The sequence below is a fragment of the Anolis carolinensis genome, unplaced genomic scaffold (genome assembly GCF_035594765.1).
Source record: "Anolis carolinensis isolate JA03-04 unplaced genomic scaffold, rAnoCar3.1.pri scaffold_14, whole genome shotgun sequence".
Lineage (NCBI taxonomy): Eukaryota > Metazoa > Chordata > Lepidosauria > Squamata > Dactyloidae > Anolis > Anolis carolinensis.
Window position 1 is genome coordinate 13,544,761 of NW_026943825.1, and position 20,025 is coordinate 13,564,785.

A 20,025-nucleotide genomic window follows, 5' to 3' on the forward strand; every position below is an offset into this window, starting at 1 on the left:
CCCGCTCCCCACGATGCTAGAAATACAGACACGCACACGCCACCAACGACGACAACAGAAAGAAAGCAAAAAACACAGGAGAAACCCACGATGACAAGAATGACGACGACGACGACAAAAAAAAGGAGAGAGAAAGTGAACAAAGCCTTTGGAAGCTTTCAGATTCTCACGGAGGGCTCGCTTGGCCAGGCAACATGTTGGCACAGGGAAGGCCAGGTGGGTGCAAGTCGCGGTGGATGGAGCAACCCATTGGGTATGAATGGAACATAGCGAGGATGGGGGGGACCCAAAGCAGGTGCCCGGAGGCAGTGGGGGTCGGGTAGGAAGGCGAGATTGGGGTGACGGAGAAGTGAGTCGGTGGGACAGGCAGGCATGCAGTCCAATGGCAGGGAGATGGAAGGAGAGTGGGAAGAAGGCTGTTGGATCTGGGAGCACAGCTCTCCCACTTTCTCGGGTTGCGGGGTGTCCCTTTGCAACTTGAGAGAGAGAATGTATGTATTTTGTTTTGGTGTGTTTACCTGGGCTTGGCCCCATGTTAGCCACCCCGAATCCCTTCGGGGAGATGGAGGCGGGGTGCAAAAACAAAATACAGTAGAGTCTCACTTCATGAACTTCATGATAGATCTGTGTTGCATATAAAACTAAACAAAAAGATGGAGGCTAGAATAAATGAAAGAAACTGTCGAAGAAAATGAAAGTCTTTGAAGCATGGATGGGAAGTCAAAGCACCACTCCCCCCTTTTTTATTTTATTTTTATTGTTTGCTCCTCTTATTTCATATATATATATATATATTAGGCATGTCCGATCAATGAAAAAAAGTTTCAATTCTCGTTTCTAAAGTAGGGGGCGCTGGCGCTTCGATATAGAAAGTATTTCCGATTTTTTTCACCCAAAAATTTCGGATATTTCCGAAAATTCGTAATGATTCTAAATGTTTCTAAAATGGCGGACGCGCATGCGCAATCACTACACACCGGGCTTGTATGGCAATCTTCCATGTGGACGCAGAGGACGTTAGCCCCCACATTTGCGTCCATCGTGGAAGCTTCTGAATGGCTGGGGAGCTGCATCCATGTTAGGCTGTACTAAGCTCCCATTCAAGGTAGGTTGCAGAAACAATTTTTAAAAAATATTTTTAAAAATATATTTTTTTAAAAAAAATTGGGGGGGGGGGGGAATAACGAAACATTAAGAGACAATTAGAGAATGGGCCAACAATGGTTCAAATTACATTGCTGGTTGTGCTGTGAGACAATGTCTCGGAATGCGTATCAAAAAGCGAGAACAATCTGAAATAATTCTGATATACGATTCAAAACGATTTTTTGGACATGTCTAATATATATATATATCAGGGGTCCTCAAACTTTTAAAGCAAAGGGCCGGTCCATAATCCTTCAGACTGTTGAGGGGCCGAATTATCATTTGGGGGGAAAAAACCAAACAAATTCCTATGCACACTGCACATATCTTATTCGTAGTGCAAAACAACAATAACAATGAAAGAACAATACAATATTTAAAAAATGAAAATAATTTTAACCAACATAAACCTATCAGGATTTCAATAGGAAGTGTGGGCCTGCTTCTGGCCAATGAGATAGTCAGGTTAATTAGGATTGTTGTTGTTGTTGTGTGTCTTCAAGTCATTTCAGACTTTGGGCAAGCCTAAGTCCAAAATTATTTATTTATTCATTCACTACATAATCCCGTTCAAAACAGATAATATTATAAATGGGTTATATAGCTGTGTGGAAGGGCCTTGAGTCTACACTGCCATATAATCCAGTAAAATACAGTAAATATTCAAAACATTTAACCCACTGATGCCTCAATTAATGTAATTTTATTGGTATCTAATTTTATTTTTGAAATTTACCAGTAGCTGCAGCATTTCCCACCCTCGGCTTATACTCAAGTCAATAAGTTTTCCCAGTTTTTTTGTGGTAAAATTAGGTGCCTCGGCTTATATTCGGGTCGGCTTATACTCGAGTATATACTGTGTGTGTGTATATATATAAGCTGTGCCCGGCCACGCGTTGCTGTGGCTTTGTCTGGTGGTGTCTTGTATTTTATAGGCAGTGTGGAAGAGGCCTGAGGCCTAACTTTGCCTGTCCCCTGGGCTGAGTGGGTTGCTAGGAGACCAAGTGGCTTTCTAACTGGCAGCAATTGGATAAAAACAATTATTCCTCTCCCTTTAATTAGGACTTTTATTTTTCTTTTCTTTTTGTTGTATCAACCTAGAGGCATGGATGAGGGGTTGTGCTGTCAATTTTTGAGGTTGTGGGGTGTTTAGTTTTGTTGTTTTGTCGGTCTCCAGGATTCCATCACTCATATATATATATATACTAGCTGTGCCCAGCCACGCGTTGCTGTGGCGTTGTCTGGTGGTGTTGGTGAGAAATTGTTGAGGTAGTGGTGGTATTGCATGTCTGTTGTATGGTTGTCTTTATGTTTAGTATGCACACTGAAGTGGATTATATGGCAGTGTGGACTCAAGATAATCCAGTTCAAAGCAGATAATATAAGATTCTAAATGGGTTATATAGATGTGGAAGGGCCTTGAGTCTACATTGCCATATAATCCAGTTAAAATCATAATCTGTGGAAGAGGCCTAAGTGAGGCCTAACTGTGCCTGTCCCCTGGGCTAAGTAGGTTGCTAGGAGACCAAGTGGGCGGAGCTTAGCCTTCTAACTGGCAGCAATTGGAAAATTCCTCTCCCTGTAATTAGAACTTTATTTTTCTTTTCTTTTTGTTGTATCAACCTAGAGCCGTGAATGATGGGTTGTGTTGTCAAATTTCGAGGTTGGGGGGCCTGTAGTTTTGTTGTTTTGTCCGCTGCCCTGATGCCATTACTCTTTTATATATATAGATATATATATATATCATGTACAAAATTACTGTTGAAGTGGGAATGATTGTATATAGAGTTGTTTAAATGTAATTGAGTCATGTATGCAATGTGTGCTGGGGATTGCATCATATACTGTGATTGCATCATGCACTGTCTGCTGTCCACTATGCAAGTGTGTAAAGAGTTAACTGAATGTTGCATCATACAGCAGAACTGTTTATATATAGCCTTCTACTTCCTGTATTCTCTCTCCGGTTATCTGCTCTCTGCACTCTGTCTGTATGTATATTGTCTTGTGAGAGTTTTCCGTTCACCAGTAAACCTGTTTATAGATAGTTGAAGTCTCCAGCCTCGTTACTGGTACCAGTGCTTCTACGTGAGTCTTCTGCTGCGTGTGTGCTTATCCAAACCGCGCTCTGACAATTACTGTGTGTGAAACCTTTGTGAAATATTCGTGTTTGAGGCCTTTTTAAACGAGAATACATGAGGGAACGTATGAGACTGGGTCCGAATTTGGACACGTTTTGGAAGATCCAACGGGAACGCCCCAAAGGGAGGGGAGAAGGAGGCAGCCAAAGAGGGGATGTGGAAGCGTTGATGTGTTGATTTTCTCCAAAACAATAACAAACATTTGCCCACAGGATGAACGGCACAAACCCACAACCACACGGCACCGCCAGCCAATGCGTCTGAGGAAAAGAAAAAACCGCACAGACAAGCAAAACACGGCACAGGCAAGAAAATCATAGAGATACATAGAAAGAGAACAGCCCACAGCAATACGGCAACCACAGTGGATTAAAGGTAACTGAAGAGAGAAGTGGAGGGGAGAAAGAGCGAGTGGTGTGTCGGACGGGGCACAAGAAACGGACACGCGACGGGAGTCCCCGTCCAGAGGTGCATTGAGTTGCGTTGGGGTTGGGCCACTAGTGCAAGCTGGTGGCGGTTGTGTGCGTGGGAGTCTGTGGGGCGGAAAGGAGGGAGGAGAGGGAAACTTCACCAAACGAAAACTACGTTCCAAGAAACTCACGGCACATCCAGTTCAAATGCTAAGAATCATAAGTTCACGCAGACGTCATGCAAAAAGAGTGCAACTCGGATCACATGACGTTCCTTTGTTTTTTGTTTTTTTTTTTGTTTTTTGTTTCCAAATAATAATAAGAAGAAAGGAATACAACCACTGGTTTTGTTCATTCCATCGGATGCAACTTACAAGGGGGGGCGGAGCTACGTCTCCCGCGACAGCGAAGGGAAGGGCCTTAGCGGCAGAGTCTCGTCTCAAGATATGATTGGACCCCTGCCCGGGGAGGCGGGGAGGTGGGCGTGGTTTCGAGCGGCAAAGAAAGAAAACGGGAGTTTGGTTTCGCTTTCGGGTGCGTATTTCCCCCCCCCCCCCCCCCCCAAAAAAATAAAAATCTTAAAAAGCAACTTTTTTCCCCTTCCCCTTTGCATTTCTAGAGCTCCCGGAAGACAAGGGTTAGAAGCGAAGGACATATAGAAAAAACACAATATGCATAAATTACGCATAACAAGAGACCAAGACAGAACGGTTGTATGTGATCTTATCAAGTCCCAAATGAAAGTTGGAAAGTTTTGTATCTCCTCGCTATTCTGGAATTAGCTGGAAAAGCAATTTTTCACTTAGTAAGCAATTTCCTTCTCAATGTGTTGTCGAAGGCTTTCATGGCTGTGCGTTTTCATGTTCCAGAAGCATTCTCTCCTGACGTTTCGCCCACATCTGTGGCAGGCATCCTCAGAGGTTGTGAGGTCTGTTGGAAACTACTCAAGTGGGGTTTCTCTATATCTGGAATAATGTCCAGGGTGGGAGAAAGAAAGCTCTTGTCTGTCTGAGGCAGGGGTCCTCAAACTTTTAAAGCAAAACTTTTCAGACTGTTGAGGGGCCGAATTATCATTTGAAAAAAAAAAACGAACAAATTCCTATGCACACTGCACATATCTTATTTGTATTGCAAAACAACAACAACAACAATAACAATGAAAGAACAATACAATATTTAAAAATCAAAACAATTTTAACCAACATAAACCTATCAGGATTTCAATGGAAAGTGTGGGCCTGCTTCTGGCCAATGAGATAGTCAGGTTAATTAGGATTATTGTTGTTGTTGTGCCTTTAAGTCATTTCAGACTCTGGGCGAGCCTAAGTCTAAAATTATTTATTTATTCATTTACTACATTTATTTACTACATTTATATCCCGCCCTTCTCACCCCGAAGGGAACTCAGAGCAGCTGTATCTACATACAATATATTATATTATTAGCATAGCACTTCATCTATGTTTTGAGTTTACAACCTATGATGTGCACTTTGCTAATCTACTATTTACAACCTCACTGTTTTTAAATTCTATGTTTTTAATAAGTGTGTTTTTATTCTTTTTGGTTAATGTGCAAATATTACAATTGGTGCATGTTATTGTTTATTGATGTATTGTATATTGTTATTGTTTTGTATTTGATATTTCTGTGAACCGCTCCGAGTCCCCTCCGGGGGAGATGGTGGCGGGATACAAATAAACTTATTATTATTATTATTGCACAATATTAGCATTATATATTACTATATTGAACTATACCACTATACTGTAATATATGTAATATATAACATATAATTAATATTATTATATGATATTATTAGTATTATATTGTATAAAATGATATTATTATCAATATCATATGTATATACAATATATTATATTATTAAAACTGATATAAAAATATTATAATTGAGGGCGGGGGGCCAGGTAAATTACCTTGGAGGGCCGCATCCGGCCCCCGGGCCTTAGTTTGGGGACCCCTGGTCTGAGGCAAGGGTGAATGTTGCAATTGGCCAGCTTGATTAGCATTGAATAGCCTGGCAGCTTCCTACCTGGGGTAATCCTTTGTTGGGAGGTGTTAGCTGCCCTCAGTCATAGCAGAGCATAGGAGGAGCCAACCTGGACACATTGTATTACAGTAGAGTCTCACTTATCCAACATAAACGGGCTGGCAGAATGTTGGATAAGCGAATATGTTGGATAATAAGGAGAGATTAAGGAAAAGCCTATTAAACATCAAATTAGGTTATGATTTTACAAATTAAGCACCAAAATATGTTATAAAACAAATTTGTTACAAAACAAGAAACATCATGTTAGACAACAAATTTGGCAGAAAAAGTAGTTCAATACACAGTAATGCTATGTCGTAATTACTGTATTGACGAATTGAGCACCAAAATATCACGATGTATTGAAAACATTGACTACAAAAATGCGTTGGATAATCCAGAACGTTGGATAAGTGAGTGTTGGATGAGTGAGCCTCTACTGTATTTGGGAAGACAGAAATGCTAGACCACTCTAACAACCAATAAAATATATTTTTTGAAAAGACCACGTCAGACGATAGTGAAGCCACTGAAATCCACAAGAAAAGGGAAAAACATGAAAATGAACAAAAGCTGGCTACCAGTATTAAAAAAACTAAAATCAGGACAAGAAATAAAGAGCAACATTCAAAAACGGGAATTCCAGAGAGGAAACAATCAGGGCCAGCTAACACCTCCCAACAAAGGATTCCCCAGGAAGGAATCCAAGCTTTTTCAAAGCCAAGCTTTGAAGCTGAAAGGCTATTCAATGCTAATTGAGTTGGCCAATTGCAATATTCACACTTGCCTCCAACAGACAAGGATGTTCCAAAGATATATAAACCCCACTTGCGTAGTTTCCAACAGACCTCACAACCTCTGAGGATGCCTGCCATAGATGTGGGTGAAACATCAGGAGAGAATGCTTCTGGAGGCCAGAAAACTCATAGCAACCCAGTGATTCTGGCCATGAAAGTCTTCAACAACAACTTGGGAATTCCCTTCTATTTCCACTCATCACATTTGGCAAGCGATCGGCAAGGTTTGTACAGAATATATTTTCTGTACAGAAATATTTTCTGTACAAAAAAAGTGAATTTTGTGCAAAATTAGTCCGGAACAGTCTGGATTCTTCTCAATAAGGGTTTCTCGACAATCGGAAAGCATTTTATTTTGACCATTTCGTGAATATCTTTTTAATACTTTTCGAAGCTCGACTACCATGTATTTTCATGATTCAATCCCAATTGAACTGTCACAGCTCATTCCTATGGAACGTTGGGATTTTTAGTTTGGGGAGATTGGTTAGTAGTTCTCTGGAGAGTGGGACTACAATCCCCAGAAAGCCATGGTAGGAACCGTAATATTTAACATAGGATCCAACTTATGTCATTTCCTTTGTAGAAAATACATTCCTTCTTTACTCAGGTACAATTTAGAAAACTTCAAATGCATCCAAAATGAAGCTACGGTCTCTCAGGAACTTCTGAAAATCTAGACTTGACCCAATACCTCTCCTAGTTGATATTTCTTTAAAAATTCCTTCACTGACTCATTGGGGTTTTCTAAGGTCAACACAATATCATCGGCGAACATTTGAATCATGTAGTCTTTTCCTACTGCCCGGACACCCTTTATTTACTTGTTCCCATTTACCGTATATACTCGAAGATAAGCCGAATCGGTTGCTGTGGCTAGGACTTTATTTTTCTTTTCTTTTTGTTGTATGAACGTAGAGGCGTGGATGAGAGGTTGTGCTGTCAATTTTCGAGGTTGTGGGGCATTTAGTTTAGTTGTTTTGTCCGGTGCCGTGATTCCATTACCCTTTTATATATATAGATTTCTCTCCTCCCTTATCAGTGTGTTTTCTTTTCCAAAGCCTCCCTCCCTCGCTCTTAACCAAGGGAATGTTTTGAAAAGGGAAAGAAGCCCTTGCAAGTCAGGAAGAAGTATATATATATAAACCCATTAATCTTATAAAAGCATTTTCCCCAGAAATATTTGTGAATCTCTGCGACAATATGTAGGTTGGGCTGTGGCGCAGGCTGTTGAGCAACCAGCTACAGCCAGCTGCAACAAATCACTCTGACCAGGAGGTCATGAGTTCGAGGCCAGTTCGGAGCCCCATGTTTGTCTTGTCTTTGTTCTGTGTTAAGGCATTGAATGTTTGCCTTATATGTGTAATGTGATCCGCCCTGAGTCCCCTTCGGGGTGAGAAGAGCGGAATATAAATACTGTAAATAAATAAAAAAATAGGCACTTCCCGTTGCAAGCCTTTGCAATCCCTATGTACCTAAATATTTGTATCTATCTATCTATATGAATTTTATACATGAATTTTCCCCTCATATGTTTGCAAGTCTTTGCAAATCCTATATATATATATATATATATAGTTATCTAGAGATGTCCATGTACCTGTATATCTGTATCTATGTGTATACATTATTTTATATATAAATTTTCGCCTCGCATGTTTGCAAGTCTCTGCATATCCTATATAGATATAATTATCTGTATAGAGAGAGATGTCTAGATAGATATATAGAGAAATGCACATACTGTATTTATCTATCTACATTAATTTTATACATGAATTTCCCCTCATATGTTTGCAAGTCTTTGCAAATCCTATATACATATAGATATCTAGAGATTTTCATGTACTTGTATATCTGTATCTATGTGTATACATTATTTTATATATAAATTTTCACCTCGCATGTTTGCAAGTCTCTGCATATCCTATATAGATATTATCTATATAGAGAGAGATGTCTAGATAGATATATAGAGAAATGCACATACAGTAGAGTCTCACTTATCCAACATTCTGGATAATCCAACACATTTTTGTAGTCAATGTTTTCAATACATCATGATATTTTGGTGCCAAATTCGTAAATACAGTAATTACTACATAGCATTACTGCGAATTGAACTACTTTTTCTGTCAAATTTGTTGTCTAACATGATGTTTTGGTGCTTCATTTGTACAATCATAACCTAATTTGATGTTTAATAGGCTTTTCCTTAGTGCCACCTTATTATCCAACATATTCGCTTATCCAACGTTCTGCCGGCCCGTTTATGTTGGATAAGTGAGACTCTACTGTACCTGTATATCTGTACCTATGTGTATACATTTTTTTATATATAAATTTTCACCTCGCATGTTTGCAAGTCTCTGCATATACTATATAGATATAATTATCTATATATAGAGATGTCTATATAGATAATTATCTATATAGAGAGAGATAATTGATGTTTTATTGGTATAATTGTTTTATTGTTGTATCATTGATATTTGATTGTTTTATCGGGCTTGGCCCCATGTAAGCTGCCCCGAGTCCCTTCGGTGAGATGGGGCGGGGTATAAAAATAAAGTTGTTATTATTATTATTGTTGTTGTTGTTGTTGTTGTTGTTGTTTTTGTAGACTCTACTTTTCTACTTACAGAGCTAGTTTACTGATTTTCTTTGAAATATAGTAAATATTCCAAAACATTGAACCTACTGAAGCCTCAATTAATGTAATTTTATTGGTATCTACAGTAGAGTCCCACTTATCTAAAACTCGCTTATCCAACGTTCTGGATTATCCAACGCGTTTTTGTAGTCAATGTTTTCAATACATCATGATATTTTGGTGCTAAATTCACAGTCATTACAACATAACATTACGGCGTATTGAACTACTTTTTTCTGTCAAATTTGTTTTATAACATCATGTTTTGGTGCATAATTTGTGAAATCATAACCTAATTTGATGTTTACTAGGCTTTTCCTTAATCCCTCCTTATTATCCAAGATATTCGCTTATCCAAGCTTCTGCTGGACTGTTTAGGTTGGATAAGTGAGACTCTACTGTATCTATTTTTATTTTGAAATTTACCCGTAGCTGCTGTATATCCCACCTTCGGCTTATACTCGCGTCAAGGAGTTTTCCCATTTTTTGTGGTCAAATTAGGTGCCTCGGCTTATTCTCGAGTATATACGGCATTTGTTTGATAAACATCTCTATGTACATTCTCCTCGTTGATTTTTTTTAAGAAAGTGAGCAAAACTCTATCTTCTTGAGATATTCTCCAGTTCCCCAGTGTTCCCCAAAACACCATCACAGGGGATGCGAAGAACAAAACACAAATGTAATCGCAGAAGAGAAGTCACGGCAAGAGGAATCTGGCGTCGGACTAGAGGTGGGGGACACAGACACGAGAGAACGAGACGGTGGATTCACAACAAAGGAGGCACGGGACAGACGGACAGGTCGGGATCCTTCTCCGTCCCTGGCCTAAAAGCTCCCTCCCGAAAGTGTCCCCGTTGGGAGTTATAGTTGTATTTCAAAGCTTTGAGGAATCTTTCCGAAGGCCATGTCGTCTAAACAGTTGTATATCTTGAATTTACTACCCCCTATCTATTATGGCTCAGTTATGGACATCAAGTGATGGAACTAGAGCTCGCATAGGCAAATGTTGGCCCTCCGGGTGTTTTGGACTTCAACTCCCACAATTCCTAACAGCCGGTAGGAATTGCAAAGCTCCCTCCCGAAAGTGTCCCCGTTGGGAGTTATAGTTGTATTTCAAAGCTTTGAGGAATCTTTCCGAAGGCCATGTCGTCTAAACAGTTGTATATCTTGAATTTACTACCCCCTATCTATTATGGCTCAGTTATGGACATCAAGTGATGGAACTAGAGCTCGCATAGGCAAATGTTGGCCCTCCGGGTGTTTTGGACTTCAACTCCCACAATTCCTAACAGCCGGTAGGAATTGCAAAGCTCCCTCCCGAAAGTGTCCCCGTTGGGAGTTATAGTTGTATTTCAAAGCTTTGAGGAATCTTTCCGAAGGCCATGTCGTCTAAACAGTTGTATATCTTGAATTTACTACCCCCTATCTATTATGGCTCAGTTATGGACATCAAGTGATGGAACTAGAGTTCGCATAGGCAAATGTCGGCCCTCCGGGTGTTTTGGACTTCAACTCCCACAATTCCTAACAGCCGGTAGGCTGTTAGGAATTGTGGGAGTTGAAGTCCAAAATACCCGGAGGGCCGACATTTGCCCATGCCTGAACTAGAGGATATCAAGGACTAGCAGGTGAAGGCTCTTGTGTTCAGCCAAAGCAGACCTTCCGAAAAATTTTATGCACGAAAAGTCTCCGTATTTCCCCCCGTCAATGGGATTGGGGTCACCCACCTGGCGGAGCGGCAGTTCAGTACGGCCGGTTGGCGTCTTTGGGCCGCTTGAGCTGCACTTTGAGCCGCTTCATCCCGATCTGGAAGCCGTTCATGGCCTGGATGGCTGCTTGCGCGCTGGCGGGATTGTCGAAACTTACGAATCCTGAGGAAGGAGAGACAGACATGGAGGAAAAGGAGATACCCGGCTGCCCCGATGCTTGTTGACAACTTGAATTTCGCTTGATTAGGTAAATGTTTCCCCCCGAAATTCATTCTAGTCGTGTCTGACTCTGGGGGTTGGTGCTCATCTCCATTTCTAAGCTGAAGAGCCGGCGTTGTTCGTAGACACCTCCAAGGTTATGTGGCCAGCATACATGGGATGTATTGCAAGAAGACATGGGATGTTTGCCTGTATCTGTTTACACTAATCTGCGCTGAGTCCCCACAGGGAGAAGGACAAAATATAAACCCAAGTGTTACTATTACTCATCTGCTCGTCCACAGAAAACTGTGATAACCATACCTAAGAAACGAGAGGTGACGCGATCTATCCAATACAATTTTCTGAATCGGTGCCCCCAACATAACATAGTAATAGAATAATATATAACATAACCTAAAATATAATAATAATAAAGTGAAGAACCTGCTTTGATTGAAGTCAAAAATCAGAAACTCCTCAAAGCACAAAAATCAGTACAAGAAAACCGCACTACAAACTAGAGCTGACAACTGGCACAACAAAACATTGCATGGAAAGTTCCTTGACAAAAGCTGATAAGGAGAAGACCTGGCTCTGGCTCACAAATCCTTCAGAGCTGTTATCCTCAGTGATTTGGAAAGACAGACTAAATCCTTTGCTTCCAGCTATTGTTGTGAGCTTGATTTCATTTCCAAGAAATTCACGGTTTTCTGTGGGATGTGTGCCTGTATCTGTTTACACTGTAATCTGCACTGAGTCCCCACAGCGAGAAGGACAAAATATAAACCAAGAGTTATTACTACTCATCTGCTCGTCCACAGAAAACCGTGATGACCATACCTAAGAAACGAGAGCTGACGCGATCTATCCAATACAATTTTCTGAATCGGTGCCCCCAACATAACATAGTAATAGAATAATATATAATATAACATCTGTATATATAAAAGAGTGATGGCATCAGGGTAGCGGACAAAACAACAAAACTACAGGCCACCAACCTCGAAATTTGACAACAACCCATCATCCACGGCTCTAGGTTAATACAACAAAAAGAAAAGGAAAAATAAAGTCCTAATTAGAGGGAGAGGAAGAATTGTTTTTATCCAATTGCTGCCAGTTAGAAGGCTAAGCTCCGCCCACTTGGTCTCCTAGCAACCGACTCAGCCCGGGGGACAGGCAGAGTTAGGCTTCACTTAGGCCTCTTCCACAGATTATCTAATTTGCACTGGATTAAATGGCAGTGTAGACTCAAGGCCCTTCCACACAGCTATATAACCCATTTAGAATCTTATATTATCTGCTTTGAACTGGATTATCTTGACTCCACACTGCCATATAATGCAGTCATGCCGGCCACATGACCTTGGAGGAGTCTACGGACAACGCCGGCTCTTCGGCTTAGAAATGGAGATGAGCACCAACTCCCAGAGTCAGACACGACTGGACTTAATGTCAGGGGAAAACCTTTACCTTAACTACCACCAATTCCTCAATACTTTATTTCCCATACCACCAGACTTTGCCACAGCAACGCGTGGCCGGGCACAGCTAGTAACCTAAAATATTATAATAATAATAAGAAGAAGAAGGAGAAGAAGAACAAATGCAATTAAGGCCAAGATCGAAAAATCAGCTGTTGACCCAAAATGCAGACTGTGCAAGGAAACCGACGAAACCATGGATCATATCCTCAGCTGCTGTAAGAAAATCGCACAGACTGACTACAAACAGAGGCACAACTATGTGGCCCAAATGATTCATTGGAACTTATGCCTCAAGTACCACCTCCCAGCAGTAAAGAACTGGTGGGATCACAAACCTGCAAAAGTATTGGAAAATGAACATGCAAAGATACTGTGGGACTTCCGAATCCAGACTGACAAAGTTCTGGAACACAACACACCAGACATCACAGTTGTGGAGAAGAAAAAGGTTTGGATCATTGATGTCGCCATCCCAGGTGACAGTCGCATTGACGAAAAACAACAGGAAAAACTCAGCCGCTATCAGGACCTCAAGACTGAACTTCAAAGACTCTGGCAGAAAGCAGTACAGGTGGTCCCGGTGGTGATGGGCACATTGGGTGCCGTGCCAAAAGATCTCAACCGGCATTTGGAAACAATAGACATTGACAAAATTACGATCTGCCAGCTGCAAAAGGCCACCCTGCTGGGATCTGCGTGCATCATCCGAAAATACATCACACAGTCCTAGACACTTGGGAAGTGTTCGACTTGTGATTTTGTGAAATGAAATCCAGCATGTCTATCTTGTTTGCTGTGTCATAATAATAAAATAATAATAATAATAATAATAATAATAATAATAATAATAATAGTAGTAAAGCAAAGTGAAGAACCTGCTTTGATTGAAGTCAAAAATCAGAAACTCCTCAAAGCACAGCAGGCAAAAAATCAGTACAAGAAAACCGCACTACAAACTAGAGCTGACAGCTGGCACAACAAAACATTGCATGGAAAGTTCCTTGACAAAATTGAAGGAAAAGCTGATAAGGAGAAGACCTTGGCTCTGGCTCACGAATTCTTCAGAGCTGTTATTCTCGGTAATTTGGAAAGACAGACTAAATCCTTTGCTTCCAGCTATTGTTGTGAGCTTGATTTCAATTCCAAGAACACCCAGAGTCTTACACCCTAATTATTTATGTGAAAACCTCCACCCCGGTTGTGGAAGACCAAAGACCGTCCCATGGCTCGAGGTCTCCACGGTTTTCCCTACCGAAACATTTGCTCTGATTGGTGGCCCGGTCCACGAAGACTTTGGCGGAGATGACGTTCCCGAAGGGCAGGAACATCTGCAGGATCTCAGAGTCCGTGAACTCCTGCGGCAGGTGGTAGATGAAGATGTTGCATCCCTCGGGACCTGCGGAGGGAAGGCCAGGCACAGAAGGGGGAAGAGGGGAGAAAAACAGGGGCGAGAAGAAGGAAAAGGGGGAGAATCATGGGTTGAACAGGCATCGGGACCGAGGGAGTCAACCAGTCCCGTTGCGGTTGTGAAAACCTCTCTTAAGTTTGTGACGGAGGTGAAAACAATCCCAATTTTGGGTTCGGTCTAGAGCAGGGGTGGGCAACCGCTTTGAATTCAGTTCCAAGACACCTTTAATTGGAAGACGCAAACTAATTTCAGTACCACCAACAGAAAAGCCCTAGAGATGTGTGTGTATGGTTATATATGGGGCTCAGTGGCGCAGCGGGTTAAACCACTAAGCTGCAGAACTTGCTGACCAGGAGGTCGGCGGTTCGAGACCACGAGAGCCGGCGTTGTCCGTAGACACCTCCAAGGTCATGTGGCCATTGGCATGACTGCATGGAGCGCCGTTACCTTCCCGCCGGAGCAGTACCTATCGATCTACTCGCATTGGCATGTTTTCGAGCTGCTAGGTTGGCAGAAGCTGGGGCTAATAGCGGGAGCTCACCCCGCTCCCCGGATTCAAACCGTTGATCTTTCGGCCAGCAAGTTCACCAGCTCAGTGGTTTAACCTACTGTGCCACCGAGGGCTCCATACATATATATATGCTCCCAAATGCTTTATAAGGGACACCAGGAGGTGTTTTCATCCCATTTGTAGACCATCCTGGTCCTCTTTCGACAACAGGAAGTGATCAGAAGGTACTTTCCGTTTCAGTAACAGTTATAAAAGTGGTTCGTGTGTGCCGTAACGTGTGGTGGAAATACTCAGTCATCTCATAGAGGGCATTTGGGAGGGTAATTTATACGAGGGCTATCCAGAAAGTAGATTACGTTTTGGAATTAAAAATGAACAAAGTATAGGAGAAAACATTTACCATATGCAGTTGAATAGCGACTTTATCTATTATCTTGAATTCATAACTTACAAGGTGCACTTTAGCTTATCTACTACTGTAACCTCGCTGGTTTTAATTCTATGTTTTATTAAGCATGTTTTTATATCATAGGTTAATGTTTAGATTTTTAAGTGGTGCATGTTTTGGTCCATTGATGTACTGTATACTGTTACGGTTTTTCTTTGATTTTCTGTGAGCCGCCCCGAGTCCCCTCCGGGGGAGATGGAGGCGGGATATAAATAAACCTTAGAGTCAGATTTGAAACTAAGAATATTCTCTTCGTTTCAAGAAAAAATGGGGGAATGAGAGGGATGGTGAACCGAAGTGCCTCCATTTTTATTTGCTTTTGATTCTGCATTGCAAAGTGTATGCTTCAACTTATATTAAAAATTCCAAAACGTAATCTACTCGTAGTAACCTTGTGGACGGAACTGAGCGCAAGCCTCCAAGATGCCGAAGATGGGAAAAAGCCTATATATACCTCTATCTATGTACAATTGTCTGTCTTGTCAGTGTATAAACAGCATTGAATGTTTGCCATATATGTGTATTGCGTGATCCACCCCGAGTCCCCTTCGGGGCGAGAAGGGCCGAATATAAATACTGTAAATAAATAACTAACAGATAAATAAATGATGGAAATGCGCTTCCATACCGCTAGAGGTCAAGTGGGGACAAATGGGACATTTTGGGGGACGGACCCCCTGTATGGGACGAAGGGCCCCCCGTTTTGCCCACCCCTGACCTAGAGGACGCTCGGGGCCGAAGCGAGGACAACCGGCCTACCTGGTGAAGACCAACAGCTCTGAGCTCCTTGGAGGAAGAAGAAGAGGAAGAAGAAGAAGGTCGGGAGAGCAACGCGATACAGGAAGGAATGGAGAAAAACCACTTCAGTGCTGCTTTTTTTATATACCTGTTTAATTGCGCGGGACTTACCGTATATACTCGAAAATAAGCCGGGTTTTTCAGCCCTCGGCTTATAATGGGGTCAAGGTCACTGCTTGCAATATATGATATATTTATCTCCTCCCTTATCAGTGTGTTTTCTTTTCCAAAGCCTCCCTTGCTCTTAACCAAAGGATTGCTATATATGATATATTTCTCTCCTCCCTTATCAGTGTGTTTTCTTTTCCAAAGCCTCCCTTGCTCTTAACCAAAGGATTGCTATATATGATATATTTCTCTCCTCCCTTATCAGTGTGTTTTCTTTTCCAAAGCCTCCCTTGCTCTTAACCAAAGGATTGCTGTATATGATATATTTCTCTCCTCCCTTATCAGTGTGTTTTCTTTTCCAAAGCCTCCCTTGCTCTTAACCAAAGGATTGCTGTATATGATATATTTCTCTCCTCCCTTAACAGTGTGTTTTCTTTTCCAAAGCCTCCCTTGCTCTTAACCAAAGGATTGCTGTATATGATATATTTCTCTCCTCCCTTATCAGTGTGTTTTCTTTTCCAAAGCCTCCCTTGCTCTTAACCAAAGGATTGCTGTATATGATATATTTCTCTCCTCCCTTATCAGTGTGTATTCTTTTCCAAAGCCTCCCTTGCTCTTAACCAAAGGATTGCTATATATGATATATTTCTCTCCTCCCTTATCAGTGTGTATTCTTTTCCAAAGCCTCCCTTGCTCTTAACCAAAGGATTGCTGTATATGATATATTTCTCTCCTCCCTTATCAGTGTGTATTCTTTTCTAAAGCCTCCCTTGCTCTTAACCAAAGGATTGCAATATATGATATATTTCTCTCCTCCCTTATCAGTGTGCATTCTTTTCCAAAGCTTCCCTTGCTCTTAACCAAAGGATTGCTGTATATGATATATTTCTCTCCTCCCTTATCAGTGTGCATTCTTTTCTAAAGCCTCCCTTGCTCTTAACCAAAGGATTGCAATATATGATATATTTCTCTCCTCCCTTATCAGTGCGTATTCTTTTCCAAAGCCTCCCTTGTTCTTAACCAAGGGAATGTTTTGAAAAGGGAAAGAAGCCCTTGCAAGTCAGGAGGAAGTATATATATATATATATATATATATACACCCATTAATCTTATAAAAGCATTTTCCCCAGAAATATTTGTTAATCTCTGTTACAGATATGTAGGCATTAACCCCTGCAAACCTTTGCAATCCCTATGTACCGAAACATTTGTATCTATCTCTCTATATACATTAATTTTATATATGAATTTTCCCCTCATATGTTTGCAAATCTTATATGCATATAAATATCTAGAGATTTCCATGTACCTGTATATCTGTATCTGTGTGTATACATTATTTTTATATACGACTTTTCGCCTCACATGTTTGCAAGTCTTTGCAAATCCTATACAGAAATAATTATCTATATATAGATGCCTAGATAGATAGATATGAGTTTAGATCTATAGGACCTGCAAATATTTCAGGGGAAATACATATACACAGAGATTTCTAGATGGATATACAGTAGAGTCTAACTTATCCAACATAAACGGGCCGGCAGAATGTTGGATAATCGAATATGTTGGATAATAAGGAGAAATTAAGGAAAAGCCTATTAAACATTAAATTAGGTTATGATTGTATAAATTAAGCACCAAAACATCATGTTATACAACAAATTTAACAAAAAAAGTAGTTCAACACACAGTAATGCTATGTAGTAATTACTGTATTTACGAATTTAGCACCAAAATATTATGATGTATTGAAAACACTGACTACAAAAATGCATTGGATAATCCAGAACGTTGGCTAAGTGAGTGTTGGCTAAGTGAGACTCTACTGTACCTGTATATCTGTATCTGTGTGTATACATTATTTTCATAGATGACTTTTCCCCTCATATGTTTGCAAGTCTTTGCAAATCCTATACAGATATAATTATCTATACATAGATGCCTAGATAGATAGATATTAATATAGATCTATAGGGCTTGCAAATATTTCAGGGGAAATGCACACACACATTCTAGATGGATATAAACATAGATATATAGGGCTTGCAAATATTGCAGGAGGGAAATGCACGTATATAGTGAGAGGATTTGCAAATGTTTCAGGGGGAAATGCATACGTGAAATTAATATATATAATTATAGATCTATATCTAGCTCCACATTGTTTATATAGGCATGAATGTTTGCCTGTTACTATGTTGGAAGCCAGCCTGAGTCCCCATGGGGAGATAGGGCAGGGTACAAACGACGTTTTTATTATTATTATTATTATTATTATTATTATTATTATTATTATTAGTTGTTGTTGTTAATACCATATTCAAAAACATTTAACCTACTGATGCTTCAATTAATGTAATTTTATTGGCATATATTTTTATTTTGAAATTGACCCATAGCTGATGCTTCCCACCTACTCGAGTCCATATGTTTTCCCTTTTTTGTGGTAAAATTAGGAGTCTCGGCTTATATTCGGGTTGGCTTATACTCGAGTATGTTTATTATACTGTTATGTAATGCACTTGTTGTTCTTATGATTGGAAACCGCCCTGAGTCCCTTCTGGGAGATAGGGCGGTATATAAATAAATTATTATTATTATTATTATTATTATTATTATTATTATTATTATTATTATTATCATCCCCAGGTGGGAAGCAGCCAGGCTTGGAAGCTACAGGGCCATTCAATGCTAATCAAGGTGGCCAGTTGCAACATTCACATTTGGAAACCGCCCTGAGTCCCTTCTGGGAGATAGGGCGGTATATAAATAAATTATTATTATTATTATTATTATTATTATTATTATTATTATTATTATTATTATCCCCAGGTGGGAAGCAGCCAGACTTTGAAGCTGCAAGGCCATTCAATGCTAATTAAGGTGGCCAACTGCAACATTCACATTTGGAAACCGCCCTGAGTCCCTTCTGGGAGATAGGGCGGTATATAAATAAAGTATTATCATCATCATCATCATCATCATCATCATCCCCAGGTGGGAAGCAGCTAGGCCATTCAATGCTAATCAAGGTGGCCAATTGCAACATTCACATTTGGAAACCGCCCTGAGTCCCTTATATAAATAAAGTATTATTATTATTATTATTATTATTATTATTATTATTATTATTATTATTATTATCCCCAGGTGGGAAGCAGCCAGGCTTTGAAGCTGCAAGGCTATTCAATGCTAATCAGGGTGGCCAATTGCAACATTCACATTTGCCTCCAACAGACAAGAGTTCTTTCTCTTTCCCTGGACGGATATATAAACCCCACTTGCCTCGTTCCCAACAGACCTCACAACCTCTGAGGATGCCTGCCATAGATGTGGGCGAAACGTCAGGAGAGAATGCTTCTGGGACATGTCCGGACAGCCGGGAAAACTCTCAGCAATGAACTCTCAGGCCATGAACGCCTTCGACAACACAAAGTTTCTGTAGTTTTTATGTTTTTACGATAGAACCAATTAGGAAATGACATTTATAATACAGGAGCAAAAATAGTGTTACATATATTGTCATTTGCAGCGATTTTTTGGCAGAAAGTCGTACTTTTTGCGCAGAACTGAGGAAGAAAACGTTCCTAAGTCGTGGTAAAGCTCCTACATGGATGTGACTGAGGAGGATCGGAAAATATTTAATCCTCGCCTGGGTCGGATTAGCTGCAGGATTGCAATGCTTATGGGAAGGGAACGGGGAAAGAATCCGCTTTCCTTCAGCCCTTCATTGGCCGAAGTCCCGGCGCAAATAGGCCACCCGCCGCGTACCTTGGATTAAGGTTCTGAAATCCGACGATGCGACGTATTGTTTGACCTATAAGCGCGTGGGGAGGAGAGGGATTGGAGGGAATAGGGCTGGGATTTCGTCAGGATACACACACGGTTCGCCCTCCATATTCCCTGGGGTTCGGGGCACTTCTTCTCCTTCTCAGCTTTTCCTCCAATTTTGTCAAGGAACTTTCCATGCAGTGTTTTGTTGTGCCAGCTGTCAGCTCTAGTTTGTAGTGCGGTTTTCTTGTACTGGTTTTTTGTCTGCTGTGCTTTGAGGAGTTTCTGATGTTTGACATTATTATTATTATTATTATTATTATTATTATTATTATTATTATTATTAATGGCCTTTGTTCTGATGGCTTGCTCCTGGGCTGC

At 40.6% G+C, this 20,025-nt stretch overlaps 1 protein-coding gene across 5 annotated transcripts in view; it reads right to left on the reverse strand.

The window, feature by feature from the left end:
* Positions 1 to 20,025, reverse strand: part of celf3 (CUGBP Elav-like family member 3) — an 89,488-nt gene that overhangs the window by 4,060 nt on the left and 65,403 nt on the right. For 3 of the 5 annotated variants that reach the window (XM_062965296.1, XM_062965293.1, XM_062965292.1), the window contains exons 11-13: positions 15,724 to 15,750; positions 13,850 to 13,993; positions 10,928 to 11,071 (exon numbers count right to left, since the gene is read on the reverse strand). In XM_062965296.1, the coding sequence (XP_062821366.1) occupies positions 10,944 to 11,071; positions 13,850 to 13,993; positions 15,724 to 15,750 (299 nt within the window). In that variant the 3' untranslated portion in view covers positions 10,928 to 10,943. The remainder of the gene's footprint in view (positions 1 to 10,927; positions 11,072 to 13,849; positions 13,994 to 15,723; positions 15,751 to 20,025) is intronic. The other 2 variants (XM_062965295.1, XM_062965294.1) reach the window with 1 other exon arrangement.